The 15730-nt window shown below is 46.9% G+C and overlaps 1 protein-coding gene across 4 annotated transcripts; it reads left to right on the top strand.

The window, feature by feature from the left end:
- Positions 1–772: 772 nt before the first annotated feature.
- On the top strand, positions 773–8470 carry TBXT (T-box transcription factor T). 4 transcript variants are annotated; one of them, XM_048935798.1, is made up of 8 exons: positions 773–972; positions 1059–1323; positions 1465–1599; positions 2264–2325; positions 2419–2480; positions 3391–3567; positions 5100–5229; positions 6530–8470. In XM_048935798.1, the coding sequence occupies exons 1-8, from the start codon at positions 773–775 to the stop codon at positions 6795–6797; spliced, it is 1299 nt and encodes a 432-aa protein (XP_048791755.1). In that variant the 3' UTR covers positions 6798–8470. The 4 variants fall into 4 exon arrangements, with proteins under 4 accessions (XP_048791755.1, XP_048791753.1, XP_048791757.1 ...); XM_048935796.1 differs by having other exon boundaries at positions 5097–5229; XM_048935800.1 differs by lacking the exon at positions 6530–8470 and having other exon boundaries at positions 3391–3496; positions 5097–5211.
- The last annotated feature ends 7260 nt before the right edge of the window (positions 8471–15730 follow it).

Genomic DNA, 15730 nt, shown 5'->3' with positions numbered 1-15730 from the left:
GTTGAGCCCCGGGTAGCGGGGCTACGGCACCGTCCCGGGACGTCCCACAGCGACGGCGCTCGGCGGCGGCAGAGTGGGTGCGCGTGTTTGTGAACAGAGAGTTGGTTTCGCCCCGTGCCGTTTCCCCCCCCTCTCCTTAGCTCCGGTTTAAGTCACTTGTTGTTGTTGTTGTTTTTCAAGGAGCGCCCATTGAACGATTTCCTGCTCGTTGTCACCTCTCGCCCTCTACCCAGAGATGCTCGCAGAGGGCAATAAACCGTCTCCCTCCCCCGCACCGCCGCAGCCCCGAGGATGCCCATCCCTGGAGCATCCTCCGCCCCTCCCCGCGCCCAGCTCCGCCCGCACGGGGCCGGGCGCTACGGCCGGACGCGGGCAGCGGGAGTGGGGCGCAGCCGGGGCCGCGATGGGCCATTTCCTCCGCGGCGCGGCGGCCGGGCCCGGCGCTTTGATGGAGGTGCCAACATGTGGGGATTTGCATCAAACAGCCGCGCCGCGTCCCGCGGGCGGCAATTCGCGGCGCGCCCCCCCGCGGGCCGCGCTCTGATATGGCCGCGGGGAGCCAATCGGCGGCCCGGGCGGGCACATCAAAGCGGCGCTCCGCCAATCGGCGGCGGCTCCCCGCGGGCGCGGTGATGTCACGGGGGGGCGTTTATGGCGGGGTATAACGGCGGCCCCGGCCGGAGGCAGCGGGCGAGGGGCCGCCGAGCTCGGGCGGAGGCAGCCGGGCCCCGCCGGCGGCGCTCGGGGAGGGGGGGGGGCTTCGGGGGCGGCCATGGGCTCCCCGGAGGACGCGGGCAAGGCGCCGGCGTACCGAGTAGACCACCTGCTGAGCGCGGTGGAGAGCGAGCTGCAGGCGGGCAGCGAGAAAGGAGACCCGACGGAGCGCGAGCTGCGCGTGGCGCTGGAGGACGGCGAGCTGTGGCTGCGCTTCAAGGAGCTCACCAACGAGATGATCGTCACCAAGAACGGCAGGTAGCGGCCGGGCGGTGGGACGGAGGGCCGGGGGACGGGGAGAGGGGACCGGAATCGGGCCCTCGCGCCACGGTGTCACCCCGCAGGAGGATGTTCCCGGTGCTGAAGGTGAGCGTGTCGGGGCTGGACCCCAACGCCATGTACTCCTTCCTGCTGGACTTCGTGGCAGCGGACGGGCACCGCTGGAAGTACGTGAATGGCGAGTGGGTGCCGGGTGGCAAGCCGGAGCCGCAGGCACCCAGCTGCGTCTACATCCACCCCGACTCGCCCAACTTTGGCGCCCACTGGATGAAGGCGCCCGTCTCCTTCAGCAAGGTCAAGCTCACCAACAAGCTCAACGGCGGAGGGCAGGTAGGTGGGTCCACGTAGAATCGTTGAGGTTGGGAAAGACCACTAAGATCACCTAGTTCAACCGTCAGCCCAAGCGCAGGCCATGGAAGCACTGTGCCTGTCTATGGTCCACACTCACCTGATGCATCCCTTTGCTCTCAGATCATGCTGAACTCCCTGCACAAGTATGAGCCCCGCATCCACATCGTGCGGGTGGGCGGCCCGCAGCGGATGATCACCAGCCATTCCTTCCCCGAGACCCAGTTCATCGCTGTGACGGCGTACCAGAACGAGGAGGTACGTGTGGCGGGCAGAGGCCTCTGGTGCTTTCGGCCTTCCAGGTGGCAAAGTGCATGTTATTACCCAGCAAACCGATGGCGCTTGTGCCACAGCTTTCACTTCTTTCTGTGCTGAATCTGAAGCTAAATGTCTTATTATGCGTGCCTGGGGTTTTCACAAGTTCTGATTCCTGTCCCAGTATATATGCAAAGTAAGTTTAATAGATTATTGGGACAAACCAACTTGGTATGAAACAGAGTTGCAGTTTTCAATTGCATTGTAAAATAGCTGGTCATGCTGTTCTCCAAACTGGTCTTGATGTTAGCCAAAAGGCTCGTCTGTGTATCGTGAATCTGTAAACTGCCAATCTTTTTGAGATTTATTGGTGCCCATTCTGCTCTGTCCTGAAACTTAAATCTTTTTTCAGCCCTGTAGTGTACTATTTTCCTTAACTGTTTCCTCAGTTGATAGATAAATGTGGGCACTTTGGTCACATAGATTTGAGGTGGTGGGACCCATTCCTAGCCCACTGCTAACACTTCAGACATTAGATGCTGTTAAATTGGTGTACGTGGGTCTAATCTTAGTTCTTCAAAAATCTATGACTTCCCTGACTTCACTGGAAAGTCCTCATTCAAGTCTTTGATTTCTGTATGATAATTAAGATATCTGTTGTTTTTAGATCACAGCTTTAAAAATTAAATACAATCCATTTGCGAAGGCATTTCTTGATGCAAAGGAAAGGTGAGAGCTCTTAACTCAATTCTGAAGTTTATAGATTTATTGTGTAGGTTTGTGAAAACATATCCTTATCTTTTGGCATGTTTTCCTTTGTAGAAATGATCACAAAGAAATGATGGAGGAAGTGGGAGACAACCAGCAGTCTGGATACTCGCAGTGTATGTTTCCTTACATTTTTCTTAGTAAATATACTTCTGAATTCTTCTATTAGCAAAACTTGGAGAGCAGTGTTTGCTGGTTGGTGTGCTAGTTCATAAGGAGACAACATCACCAATCTTCAAATTTGCTCTTTGTGCAGTCTAATGGGTGTATAAACATCTGATATGTAAAGGTGTGGTAAAGGCAGCACTATTATCTTAGGCATTCTCTAACAGGATCTCGCATTGACCTTCTTTTCCGAAAAGACAGCCAAGGACAGGGGTATTCATACAGATATGGAAATCAATGCTTATTTCAAAATACAGCAGAAACTTGCTGGAATTGTATTTCTGTAATTCAGATAGGGGCATTTGCTTGAAAAGTTCTCTTAGATGAGTAAAAAGCAGTAGTGTTTCAATGGTCTGTGTTTAAAGGGTTATTGCCAAAATATGTCTGCAGCCTATAAAAGGAGGAGTTCAGCCACAGTAGGAATTACTCTCTTTTAGCAAAGAGGCTTAGTTTGTGAGAGTTCTTAGCATTTTGAGAAACCTCAGATCTTAGCTATATGTTGAGACCCCCAAAAGAGCAATTTACAACTGACAATTACACTGTTACTGAGCACATCCTTCCCACCTAAGGGAGAGTTTAACTGTTTCAGTGTTTCCTTACTTTACTGTGGTTGTAATTAGGTGGGAATTTTAACAAACGTTAACTTGATGCATGGCTTTTTCTGTGCTGTTTTCCGATTTTCCTTCGTAAGACCATTTGAGAAGTTGTAAAATTCCAGACTTCTCAGCTGTATTACGACTTGTTCTCCTTTCATGAGCATGCATTTCCTTTTGGATCCGTTACGTACCTTGTCACCATGCTGTTCTTTCAGTGTCCGGTTGCATTGCATACATACAGTAGATAACTCTTGCTCTCTCACAGTAGGTAGTTGGCTTATTCCTGGGACTGGGGCTCTGTGCCCACCTGCCAATCCTCATCCTCAGTTTGGAACAGCCCTGTCTCTCTCCCCTGCTCACAGCTGTGAAAGGTACTCACCGCTGAGGAATCACCGTTCTGCCCCCTATCCCAATCCCTACACCCATAGAAACAACTCACCAAGTAAGTTGTATTTTGCAGCTGTTTGAAGATGGGATGTAAGCTTTGAGCAGTGTACATTTAGACTGATGCTGCAGGAAATGGCAGTTGCTTTCCAGTTGAGTTTTGTCAGAGGGAAGGGGGGTAGCGTTGCAAAGAAAGAGTGGCAGTGAGTGTGCATTTCCAGTCTTTGCAGTGGAAAAGTGAGGCTATATAGAACTGTTGGTCCCTAAATTGTTAGACTGTATTGTACTGGTTTTGCTATGTATTCTTGATGACTGATGAAGTTAAACTTACTTTAAATTTGAAAGTGGGGATTTCATTTGTTAGTAGGAGATATGATGAAATGAAGTCATTTATGTCCACTTCTGGTAATGGGATTACTTGTTGTTAACACATTTAAGCAAATAATTGAGGGCCTGGTTCTATCAGTTTTATTTACCTATTGCCGTGGTTTATATTAATGCATGAAGATTGTCCTCAAAAAGTGTGTCACAACTGGATATATCATGTTAACAATGTGGAGCTGAGTGAATTGCAAAGCTATTTATCAGTGGTGCTCGGAAACAGCCAAAGAGATTAACGCTTAGTGCCTTAAAGCAGGAGTGCATAAGGAACAGAAGTTGAGGTCATTTTTAATAATCATTTTTTTTCCCCTTACTCTGGCAAAGGCTTGGTAACAGCTTTTGCCTATGCTGAAGGTTTCCATCTAGAAAGATGCTTAATATTTTTGGATTGTGTGTTAATACATAGCCTTCTAGGTGCTGCCTGGTCAAACATATGTGCAGCTTTGTTGGCTATTTTAAAGAGGAAAACAAGCTTTCCTTTGGCTTTCCTTACATCTGGGCATTATGGGCAAGTTTGGTGACCTGAAATAAATTGAAAGAACAAAACACTTCCAGTGTTCCTCTTCTTTCCCAAGTTTTCAGCAAGAAACCATTTTTTTTCCTTCCCTTTGCCAGCTAGCAACGCAACTTCTAGCTCTGTGGAGCTGTTTAGGGTTCCCTTTATAGCTTTTCAAAGGCTTTGCTGTGTTGGATGGCCAGTTTTGATCACCCGCTGTGTGGTTTAAGCCACGGTCCAATCACTCTGTGGTGGCATTCACAGCTCAGAACTATGATATGTAATCCAGACTGCATATTATCAGGGCTGCCAGACTGTTATTGCCAGCGTAGGTGATGGTGATAAAGAAGGTGCCTTGGAAGAGAGATGTCAATGGTGTGAATAAGGAGCCTTTCTGTTGACAGAGTAAGGAAGCATGATCTGAATGAGCAGGTGGTTTGAAGACAGCATTTTTTTGTGTGTGTAGATCCTTTGCAGAAGTAGGACTTTGCAGTTATAAGCTAAGCAATCAGCAATGCTGCTGAAACTGTAAGCTTGATACAACCAGTAGATGACTTTATTTTTCTTTGTGGGAGCGTTTCATTTTTTTAATTACTACTTTTTTGCAAGCCAACAGTGGGAGAGGGTTTTAAAGTGATCCATGACGTTTGAATAAAAGATTGTTGTCTGTTCTGATTCTAGTGCATTGAAGTGATTGCTTGTTTTCTCAGCAGCTTATGCTGATAACTCCTCTGCCTGCCTTCCCATGCTCCAGTCCCATGACAACTGGTCCTCTCTGGGAGTTCCCACACACACAACTATGCTGCCCATGAGCCACAGCACTGGCACTGCTACCAGCTCCAGGTAGGGATTCATCCCTTAGTAGCACTAAGAGAAGGTTGTAAAAGGAGGCAGAGGCTCACCATCAAACTGAAAAATCCTTATGGCTGCATGTCGAATCGTCAGCATTAGGGGAGGCACTGTGAAGGAACTTTGTGCAAAGAGAGCAGATAGATGAAACAGACACAAGACGGCTTTGGAAATGTAGATGGATATTGGTGACAGCAATATTTTATAGAACAAAAATCATCTAGGCATCCACTGAATTTGAGAATGTTCTTTTAAGTTTCATCTCATTTTGCTTTTAAACAAAGTGGAGTTGAAAAGTTTCTTTTTGATCTGTTTCATTTTAGTCAGTCACTGTTTGCCCATTCATCTCCACAAACCTTTGTTGTGCTACAAAGGGGGCAGAGAACTGCAGCGTGGAGGATGAGGAAGTGGCTGGGGGAGTAATTAATTACTTAGGTGTTGTTCAATAAGCCAGCATAGCATCAAATCATACTGTCAATAGACTGTATAAAGGCATCTTTTCTCCTCTTTGTACTTAGTTATCTTAAAGCTTCAGTCCTTTAGCAGAGGTTGTGGTTGAACTTGGTCATCTTGAAGGTTTTTTTTTCAGCCTAAATGGTTCTGTGATTCTTTTCCATGATTTAGACCCTCAGTCTCATGAGCTTGAAAATTCAAAGCAGTACAGCTGAGGTGGTAAAATCTCTGCTGTTAACCACAGAAGGTTGATGTTTAGGCATCTTTTTTGGCAGCTCATATCTGCCATTTAGTTTGTGGAAAACATCCTTCTTTGAGCCATGCACACTGGCACTCAGCTGTTAGAGTACGTACTAATAACCAGTATAAGACAGCTGACTTGCTGAACAGAAGTTTTGGCCCTGAACGTGCATTTATCAAGTAAACAGATACTCCTGGCGTGTCTTTCCATGTCTGACCCCAGGATACATACTTGGAAAGTTGTAAAGTCCACTGAGTTTAAGTCGATGAATTAAGAGTTGTCCAGTAGATAAAATCTGGAAAACTGGAACTGTGAGACCTTGAGGAAGGCACTTCTGCCATCTCTTTTGTTTAAGCCCCTGTAAAGTAAGAATAATAATTCTATTTTACTTTTTTTTTTTTTTTTTTTAATATGTACACATATATTTGTTTGTGTGCATATCTGGGGGGAGAGAGAGGGAGACAGTAGGCTGAGTAGAGTGCTGATATGGACTAGAAGGATAAGTGAAACTGGCCTGGGGCTACGTGGTAAACTGAGCACCAGCCAACAGAACCTACAGTCACTAATAACCTGTCGAATTTGTCGCTCTCCCTCCTCCAGTCAGTACCCGAACTTATGGTCTGTGAGTAACAGCACCATCACCCCAGCATCTCAGTCAGGCGGGATGTCCAACGGCCTAAGCTCCCAGTTCCTGCGCGGCTCTCCGGTGCACTACACCGCTCTCCCACATTCCGTCACTGCCACCACCTCCACATCCCCACTGTACGATGGAGGAGCACCTGCAGACCTTCCTGACAGCCAGTACGATGCCTCCGCACACAGTCGGCTGGCATCCATGTGGACGCCCATCACCCCACCTTCTATGTAAACCCAGACGTCTACTTTAGAACTGACTTTTTTAGCTACTGAATTACTTTTAATGCTTAATCCTCAAGGAAGAGGAAGAGGAGACATGAAGGAAATTATAGATAAAGCATCTGCACTGCTTTGCGTAGAGCATCCGAGTTGTGTCTCTGATAGTGAACAGACCATCATTAACTTCATGCAGAGTTTACAAATCTGGTGAGCGTGCAATTCTGAGAGCAGGTCTACTGCTTTTCATTCTTTTTTTCTTTTTTTTTTCTAGCTTGATAGGTCTAATTTTTAAGATTTTGACTTAGGTTCCAAATTTCTCAGTGTTCTGATATATTTGGACCTGAAGTTTGGCATCTGAACAACTTTCTTGAGTAAGTTACTCCTTATTGTTTTTTTTTTCTTCTTAATGGCAAACCTAGGAATAGCCATATTAGACTGTTATTAACCACCTAGGTAGAAGCATTCTGAATTCTGCACAAGTGTAGCTGAGGATGAAAGTTTTTGGAAAATCATGTGCACTAATGCGTATTTGTCTCACGGATACGTTGTGTTCTTAACTGTATGCTTGTTTCCTTGCTGCTGAATTAATGTTGAGACAATCTGCAAAAACTGTTTTCCTCCTAATAAATTACAGTATTATCATTTGGTCTAAATTGTTTTACCCCAAAGATTCCTTTTCAGGGTAAGTTTTGCTGTTTGATCATATTCAGACACCTGTCAGCTTTGCTAAATATCTTTATTTCAAAAAGCCAGTGTCTAATGTGAAGTCCTATCCAAAACCATTTCAACTCATTGAAAAACATCACGATCTTTTATGATCTCTTGCTCAGGCCTTAAAGGGAGGGAATTCAATACCTGGAGAATCATTCTAATATATATTTTTTTTCAATGTTATACTCTGTTGAATTGTATTTATTATTTCTTAAGTTGCATCTTCGTTGTCTACACATTAAGATATGTAAATAATCTGTCAATCTGCAGTGTATTTCTTTAGACAATGATGTGTAGGATTTGTCACCCAATGGCACATTGAACAACATGGGTGTCAGTAGTTAAATTATTGTGAGGGGGAAAACTTTAGTCCCCGATAGCTGGAGAAAAAGTGCAGATATACTAAGCTTTAAAATACATTGCTTGACTTGCTGGGATGGCCAGGTCTTGATAAAACACTTGATAAAACAAGACGACTTAAATCTCTAATGCAGACTAACTCATTGGCACAAAGGGTGCCCTTGGACTTGTCTGTTTCTCCCGCTAGCTGGCAAGTTCAGATCCTGAGGAGAATGGTTTGTTCTACATAAGCCATAGGAGATAACTTTTAAAACGAAGTGCCTAATGTACTGGAGCAAAAGTTTTAAATCAGGGAATTCCTTAATAACTCTTCATTGTGTGTGCATGAGCTATGGTGGTAGCTTTAAGCAGAAGACGACAATATTTGCCACCATGTCAGTCTCCTTGGAACCTCATGGGCAGGTCCCTGTACCCAGAAGGATTGTGTCAGGGTTTTACCCTGCAGAAGGATTTGTGTGCAACTGCAGAGTACGGTCTCTCAGAGGTACTCCATCAAGAGACTGCACCAGCAGCAGATAGCTGTGCAACCGTGCAACCGTGTTCTCTGTCAATAGTGTAAATATTGGTCTAAGCTCTCCTATTTTATTGTGAAAGGAAATTGTGTATATGATGTAAGTGCATTATTTTTTAGAATATTTTGTAGAAGATAGTGTTATTTCATTGTATTTTTTTTTAATTGTACTTTGGAAGTATAATTTAAATTGGAAAAAAAAAAAAAGAGTAAAGATTCTTAAATAAACTCAATGCTTAATTTTCAGTTTTTGGGGGTGGATTGGAAAGCTGAAACACCGCACAGCCAACCAAACATACTGAGCCTACAGTATGTCCAGCTTCCACAGAGTGGTTTCACAAATGGCTCTGGTTGCACAGCGCAGCTTCTGGCTCTGGGTGAAGAACCAGAGAGTTTTTCACAGCCCAGTCAATGGGTCCCAATAGTTAAGGGGAACTTAAAGTGCTTACCTCCACATTTCTTTAACAGAGAAATTTATTGGGTTCTTTTCATCTGCTCCTTCTGTTTTTTCCCCCTCTTTGTTTCCTCCTTGATTTGGTAAAGCTGCAACTCAATGGTAGTTGGGGTTGGTCTGCACTGGGTGTTGTTTGACAATCAGTCATTGCAAGTGTCACCTCTGTGAGCCAGAACTTACACCTTGGAGGGCCTGCAAAGCCTGCAGGATGTCCCCTCATGTTGCCTCTGGCAGGCAGCCCACTTAGGCACTCAGAGGAGGGCAGCTCCCAGCTCCTGCCCAGAACAAGGGCAGTGATGGTACAGGTCCTTTCAGAGACTGTCCTGAAATAACAACTGCCATCTACGCAGACAAAAATAATTCCTCCAGTTGATTTAGCTGGTGCTTGTCAGCTGACCTGCTTGTGAATAAGGACTGCCTGCCTGTGACCTATTTCTTGCCTTAACTTGGTGCCTTGGAGACCTCCATAGCAGTGCTGACCAGCACTTAAGGCCAGCAGGAGCTCCCTGTTGCCTGAATGCATGTGATGCTAACTTAGGAGCTAGACTGTTTCTCGTTCCCCTGTGATCCCTAAAGGAACTCAGTCCCTAGGTGCAAGAGGTCTATCCCTGTGGTGAGTATTCAAGGTGGCCCATGTACTTGTGAGAAAGTCCCTAAAGTCTGCGTGCTTTGGGTAGCAGTGGGGATCACTGTGTTAGTATTCAGTTTGTTTGCCAGTTTTTGCTGGAATAAGTTCCTACTTGTTTAGGAGAAAAGGAGATGGCCTCAAGTTGCCCCATGGTAGGTTCAGGTTGAATATTAGGAAATATTTCTTCTCTGAGAGAGCGGTCAGGGAGCAGCACAGGCTGCCCAGTGAGGTGGTGGAGTCACTGACCCCAGAGTTCAGGAACTGTGTGACTGTGGCACTGAGGGATGTGGTTAGTGGGCATAGTGGCGATGGGCTGGTGTTGGACTTGATGATCTTAGACCTTAATGAGTCTATGAAAATGCACAGTGCTGCACATGAACGCTGCTCTGACCTCACGGTCTGGTTTGCAGTAGGGATAGATTTTCATCAGAAGGTGAAGCCCCTTGCTAATGTGGTTGAGAAACACCTATGTGATGTGACTTGTGCACAAATTTGTCTGCATGATTCTGGAAAGAAACCCTTCGACTTAGGAAATGCTCCTTTCAGAGTACATGACCCAAGAGGCACAGATACTCGTTTGTGTAGCAGAATCAGCTGAGTACATTGTACATCCCCAGGCAGCTCAGCGTTTGTATCAGGCCAAGCTTACCTTACCTGCTTTTTTTTTTTTTGGTGCGGGGTTTTGCTTTCAAATGAAAGAAACCCAAACCTTTCATACCATTGAATGCAGCTCCAAAGCAGCCTGAGCACTTACACATCTCTTCACACCTGCTCTGCCACCTTCTCATTCCAGCACTGTACATTTGCTCTCATGGTGTTCCTGCAACCAGCAGCCATCCAGGACAACCCAAATTCACCTTTGCTACCTGATCAGATCCAAACTACAAGCTCTCCAGTCAGCACAAGAACCATGTGGATTTGGTGTGACTCATCTGGATAGGTTTTCTCCGCTGTGGGCCTGCAGCAGCAGCATTATGCCTGCTGGGGCACCTTAGCTGCTTCTGGTGGAAACAAGGCTGTGATGCAGACACCACCACATTTCCTAACCCCAGCAAAGGCTCAGCCAGTGAGGCTTGCCATAGCCTGCCCAAGGGGAAACATGGCTCTGCAGTTCCCCTACCATTTCTGTTAGGAGGAAATTCTTCATTCAGAGTGCAGTGAGATACCAGCACAGGCTGCCCAGAGATGTGGATGCCCCAGCCCTGGAGGCACTCAAGGCAAAGCTGGATGGGGACCTGGGCAACCTGCCAGCGCAGAGGGTTGGGGTTAGCTGGGCTTTAAGGCTTTAAACCCAACCCATTCTGTGATTCTGCAAAGTAATGCAGATTGCCCCTGTCCCTGCCAGCTCAGAGGGGTGCAGGTGTCTCTGTGCTTCAGCTGAGTCTGGGCAACAACAAACCGATAGGCTGAACAGGTTTCATTCTGTTCCCTGTCCTTAAATCTCATCTCTATCAAACTTCATAGTGACATTTCTGATGATGAATCTCACACAGTTTATCACGTGCAACTGCACCACTACCAGATGTGGCTTTGTTCAAGTGGCTCTTTCCTGCCAACTTTTAAAACATGCCTCCTATACCTGCTGCTTGCTGAATGTCCTGCACTGAGAAACAGATGTTTGCTGCTGGAGAACATTTTTGGGTATAAAAAAGCTAGAAGAGAAATAACATGTTAAATCTCCAAGCTCGAATATGCTAACCTGCTTGAGGCTTTTTTTTTTTTTTTTTTTCTTTTTCATTTTACAGGTGAACGTTCCCAAGGCCTAGCTCCCATTAGTTTTCCTAACCTCCACATCACACCTCTTCCTTCTTCCCGAGAGCAGCAGCAGGTTAATAGATGCTTGTAGAAAGGAACCCTGAAATATCCTTTACTTCTTTCCTGCTCTAATGGCACACCTGTTCTCCCTCTCTTCTCTTAGTGTATACAATCTGCGAGCTTTCCTGTAACAGCTAAATCATGACGAAGGTTCTCACGTTTTCCTTTGCTCCAGCTACATAGCAGCCCTTGAGCTCTTGGAGTGAAGCTCAGTGGTTTCTCCTCAATGTCAGCTCTGTGTTGTGCAGGTGAGCATGGGGAAGGTGGGGCAATTGGTGCAGGCAAGTAAGCTGTTTTTGGTGGGCACAGGTGGGGCTCTAGGGGCAGGTGGAGCTGTGGTGGTGTGGGAGGCTGATTTGTTCCTGGAGAGAAGGGAATGCAGATATAGCTGGACAGCAGTTGAGTGTTTGCCCTTTATCTCAGGAACAGCCAGTTTGCAGCTTATAGGTAGGTGTGGAATAAATGTTGAGCTGTACTGTAGGATTGAGTTTGTTGGGAGATGTGAAGTACTGTTGACTGGGGAGGCCTCCATCACAGAGTCCTCCTGAAGTGGAACTGCTGCTTGGTCTTACCTTTGTGATGGAAGGGCTAGGGGGGACACCCAGCTAGGTCTGGGGATGTCCCAGGACTCAGCTCCTTTGGGGGGTAACTTTCTTGAGGGGTGTCTTGCTGCTCACTGATGTTCTGAGGTAACGAGCATTTCTGCTAAGAAACTTGTGGTCTGGGAAGGCAAAGCCTTTGTTGGAGGCATTATTGTCTGTGGTCTGGAGAGAATGCATTTTGTCCTTCCTCTCTTGGTTAAAAGAGGGCTGCTGGAGCTATGAGAGCTGAAATGTTGTCCGTCCCTGGGGAGGCAGGGTCTTGGCAATTGGGAGCTGATAGTGTGGTTGGCTGATGCTTGATTCCCCCAGCACTGGGGAGAAAGGGGTGTTCCAGGGCAGAGGAGCTGGCTAGTGGTAGGGGCCTAGAGGCTCTGTAGGTTTTCATGAAGACAAGTTTGTCTGAGTATCAGAAAACTGGGCCCGTCCTAGAGGAGATACTTCCTTCAAGAGAAGCTGCTACAGGCTGGTAAGTTGTCTTAACCTAGACTCGATTTAGCAGTTTCTGCGCTACCTTAGATGCTACCAGCTATCCTGTGTGACTGTTGGCTCCTTCTTGCAAAGGTTTGACTGGATGAGTTGGATTATTGGCGCAGTCTTGAATACATGCTGCTTCATTTGTGATGAATTTTGCCATCATTCGCCTTAATGCAATGTTAGTAATTGTGAAACTTTAATCATTCTGAGATCTCTCCCTATGAAAACCTCTGTTTAGATACATAACAGTAGTGTTGTACCAGCACCCTGCTATGTTCTCTATCTAAACTTGTGCCTGACACATGTGGCCTATGTGAGACAATTTTAACACTTGCGACCCAGGATAGTTCTTTTCTTACTAATATGGGGATGGCTCAGATGAGTTTCCATCATCTGTTACTTCTTTGCCTAGATATACATTGACTCTGGTGGGTGGGAGGGAAAAGACAGAAATTTCCGCTCGCCCCGACAGTGGGATTTTATGCTTCATGTAGCTGCTTTGACTCTACTCTGAAATTAAATGAAGCCTTTCCATTAGGTGAATGGAAACTACTGGCTTCTTCCCCTTCCTCTGGTGTGGACACATGCACACTCACTAAAACAATTCAAAATGGATGTGGGCTACGTGCATGCTTGCCTTATGCCCTGGTGATGAGGGCTGCCCTTTTGCAGTACTCCAGCGGCTGTGCAGATTACAGGGATGGGGTGCAGAGTTTGTGCAGGGTGTATGGGAACTGCTGAATCATGGCCTGAACCTCTGATTGATCACCTGAGGTGAGCAATGAGTCAGCCATGGGAGCACAAGTGAAGGCGATTCACCTGTGCTGCCAGCAGGGATGAAGCCTGGCTCCACCTCTCCTAGACCCGTTTAAGAGCTGACTACCAGTAGGGAAGGATCTCTTCTGGAGATCTCCTCCTCTGGAGTTTCATAGCGAGCCCAGAATATGGGTAAGCACTCTATTCTGTTTTGGTATAATAACTGTGTAGCCAAACTCTCTGGTATGTTTCATAACTATAACATCTGTGCATTTATTGATTATACACTAGGGCAAGGAGGAAATCCAGGCTTGGGCTGGGGTACATGGACAGAAGCAGAGCACTCAGCTGGGGAATGTAAGAAATGAGTCCTGTAAATTGGTATCTCTCATTTAAAGATAATTTTTTCCTTATCTGTGTAGATCATTTGTAATGAGTGTTAAGTGATAACTACATGTGGTGTAGAAGAGCACTGGATGAGTGTTACAGGTTTTACATGGTATGGATGTAAATGTAAAACTAATGAGAGTAGGACTGCCTTGGACTATGTTGGACTTGGGTTATGTTTCAGTGCACACAGAACATCTAACAATAGGATGCTGAGTGTGAGGAGAGCCCATCTCCTGTGCCACGGAGAGCACAGACATGAGCTTTGGCATCTGGATGTGCAGTCACCTCTCCTCTGCTTTTCTAACCTGTGTATTTTTCAGGGTAGGTGAGGAATGGCCCTTCTGAAAACCTTGGGGTGGTTGATGGGGAGGGAGTGCCAGCAAGAATTTTGCAAACTGGCTGCCAAAAATAATAGCAATTTAACAGCCTGTTGAAAAATTGCCTGTCAGAAGGATGAATTGATACTTCTAAACTGTTTGGTGACAGCAGATATGGCAAAATTAATCCTGATTGGCCTCTTCTTGCAAGTGCACAGGTAAGTCACAGAATCACAGAATCACCCGGGTTGGAAGGGACCCCAAGGATCATGTAGTTCCAACCCCCCTGCCTAGCAGGGCCACCAACATACATAGTCTTTCCTGACTGCTAATTCACTAGGCTAAGGAAACCTTTCCTTGTTGAACTTCTGCTGTTGAGCAATTAAGTAGGGCATTTAATGATGGTCCCAGTTAATGTTATCCCGTTGCCACGTAGTTTATAAAATTAAGGTAGTTATTTCAGAAACGGTGATTGAGAAGGTGACCCTAAGCCAAGGTTAGCTTGCTCAGGGAAGTGATACCACCGTTCTTGGAGGTGCTCGAGAAAACGTGTAGATGTGGCAAAGATTGGGCTGCCGGCTGGGCTAGCTGATCTTGCAGATCTTTTAACAATCCTGAGAGGCGAGGCCGGAGCTCGCCCCGCTTGGTGCGGGGCTGTCGCTGCGCTGCGCGCTCCCTCTGGCGGCCGTCCCGGCGCTTCCTGCGGTGGCCGTGCGGTGACTGCAGGAGCGGTCCGGGATTGCAGGGGGCAGCTTTGTGAGCCAGCCTTCAGTTGGGCCGGGGCTGCGCGATGCTGCGCGAGAAACGCATTGCGTCTGCCTTAGGCAGAGCAGCACTAAAGTTTTAAAGCCAGCTTTCGTGCCTCACTTGCAACATCAGCAACAACAACAAAAAAGCATTTTAGCAACTGAAATATTACTGATTCTTAACGTTTAAGTTCTCTGACAAGGTAGAGAGGAATAAATCATAAAACACTCCAGGTGATCTACTGCCCCGGCAGCTTTTGAAGTTCCTTGGCAGCACTCTTCTCACAAGGAGCGGTAATGCATTGTAACAGGATGCCCAGAGAGGTAGAGGGAGGAGTCGCTGTCCATGGAGGTGTTCAAGAAATGTGCTGTAATACAGCACTGAGGGACATGGTTAGTGGATGTGGTTGTGGCTGTTGGACTTGATCTTAGAGATATTTTCCAACTGTAATAATTCTATATGCCCTGCTGGCACTGGACTTGGCCATCGGAGACACTTGTGAATGTCTTCATTTGCTGCTTACTTCTGCAGCTTCTATCTGCATTCTGGCAGGGGAGGAACAATAGGAAAAAAACTCACTTGGTGTTCAATTGTCTAAAATAATTTTGAGGAAAAACACTTATACATGTCAGCTCATCAGTTAATGCAGGATACACCAGCCAAAATGTTTGTCTGATGACCTCTTTAGCTTTGTCCTGGATAAGTTTGTGGTTAATTTAGAAACTGCCTCTTTTGAAACTGGTTCAGGCTTTTCAAGGGAGTATTTCATCAGGGCAGCAAACCCTTTGGGAAGCCTGAGACTTCATTGTAGATCTGAATACCGATTTCGTGGTTTATTTAGTGCTCAGAGAAAGAGACGGCTGCTTTCTCTGAAGCGACAGCGCCGAGTACAGCTCTGTGAGCCGGCTCGAAACAGCGGTGGGAGAGTCGTCCTCGGGCAGCCCGGCCCGGGGCAGGCTGTAGCGCTGCGCCGCCAGGGAGCGCCCGTCCCGCGGAGCGCCGCTCCGTCCCAGGGCAGCGCGGTGCTGCCGAGAGCGGGCCGACCGGCGCAGCCCTGCGGCTGGCCGGTGCGCGTCTTCTCTTTCTTTTACGGCCGCTTCCGCGCTGCCTGTGTGCTGCCCGCTCTGCTCCTTGGCAAGAAGCTCCTGGTGTCTCCTAGGGGGTGGCGTAGGCATGATGGA

The sequence above is a fragment of the Lagopus muta genome, chromosome 2 (genome assembly GCF_023343835.1).
Source record: "Lagopus muta isolate bLagMut1 chromosome 2, bLagMut1 primary, whole genome shotgun sequence".
NCBI classification, from domain to species: domain Eukaryota; kingdom Metazoa; phylum Chordata; class Aves; order Galliformes; family Phasianidae; genus Lagopus; species Lagopus muta.
Note: the sequence above shows the minus strand (reverse complement) of the source record. Positions and strands in the feature narration are given on the sequence as shown.

What these genes read in the sequence shown, in the direction of transcription:
- TBXT (XM_048935796.1), top strand. Translation starts at nt 773, where the DNA reads ATGGGCTCCCCGGAGGACGCGGGCAAGGCGCCGGCGTACCGAGTAGAC. An exon ending in AGCTCAACGGCGGAGGGCAG is followed by an intron (nt 1,324 to 1,464) that starts GTAGGTGGGTCC and finishes CTTTGCTCTCAG; the next exon opens with ATCATGCTGAACTCCCTGCA. An exon ending in CGGCGTACCAGAACGAGGAG is followed by an intron (nt 1,600 to 2,263) that starts GTACGTGTGGCG and finishes TGTTGTTTTTAG; the next exon opens with ATCACAGCTTTAAAAATTAA.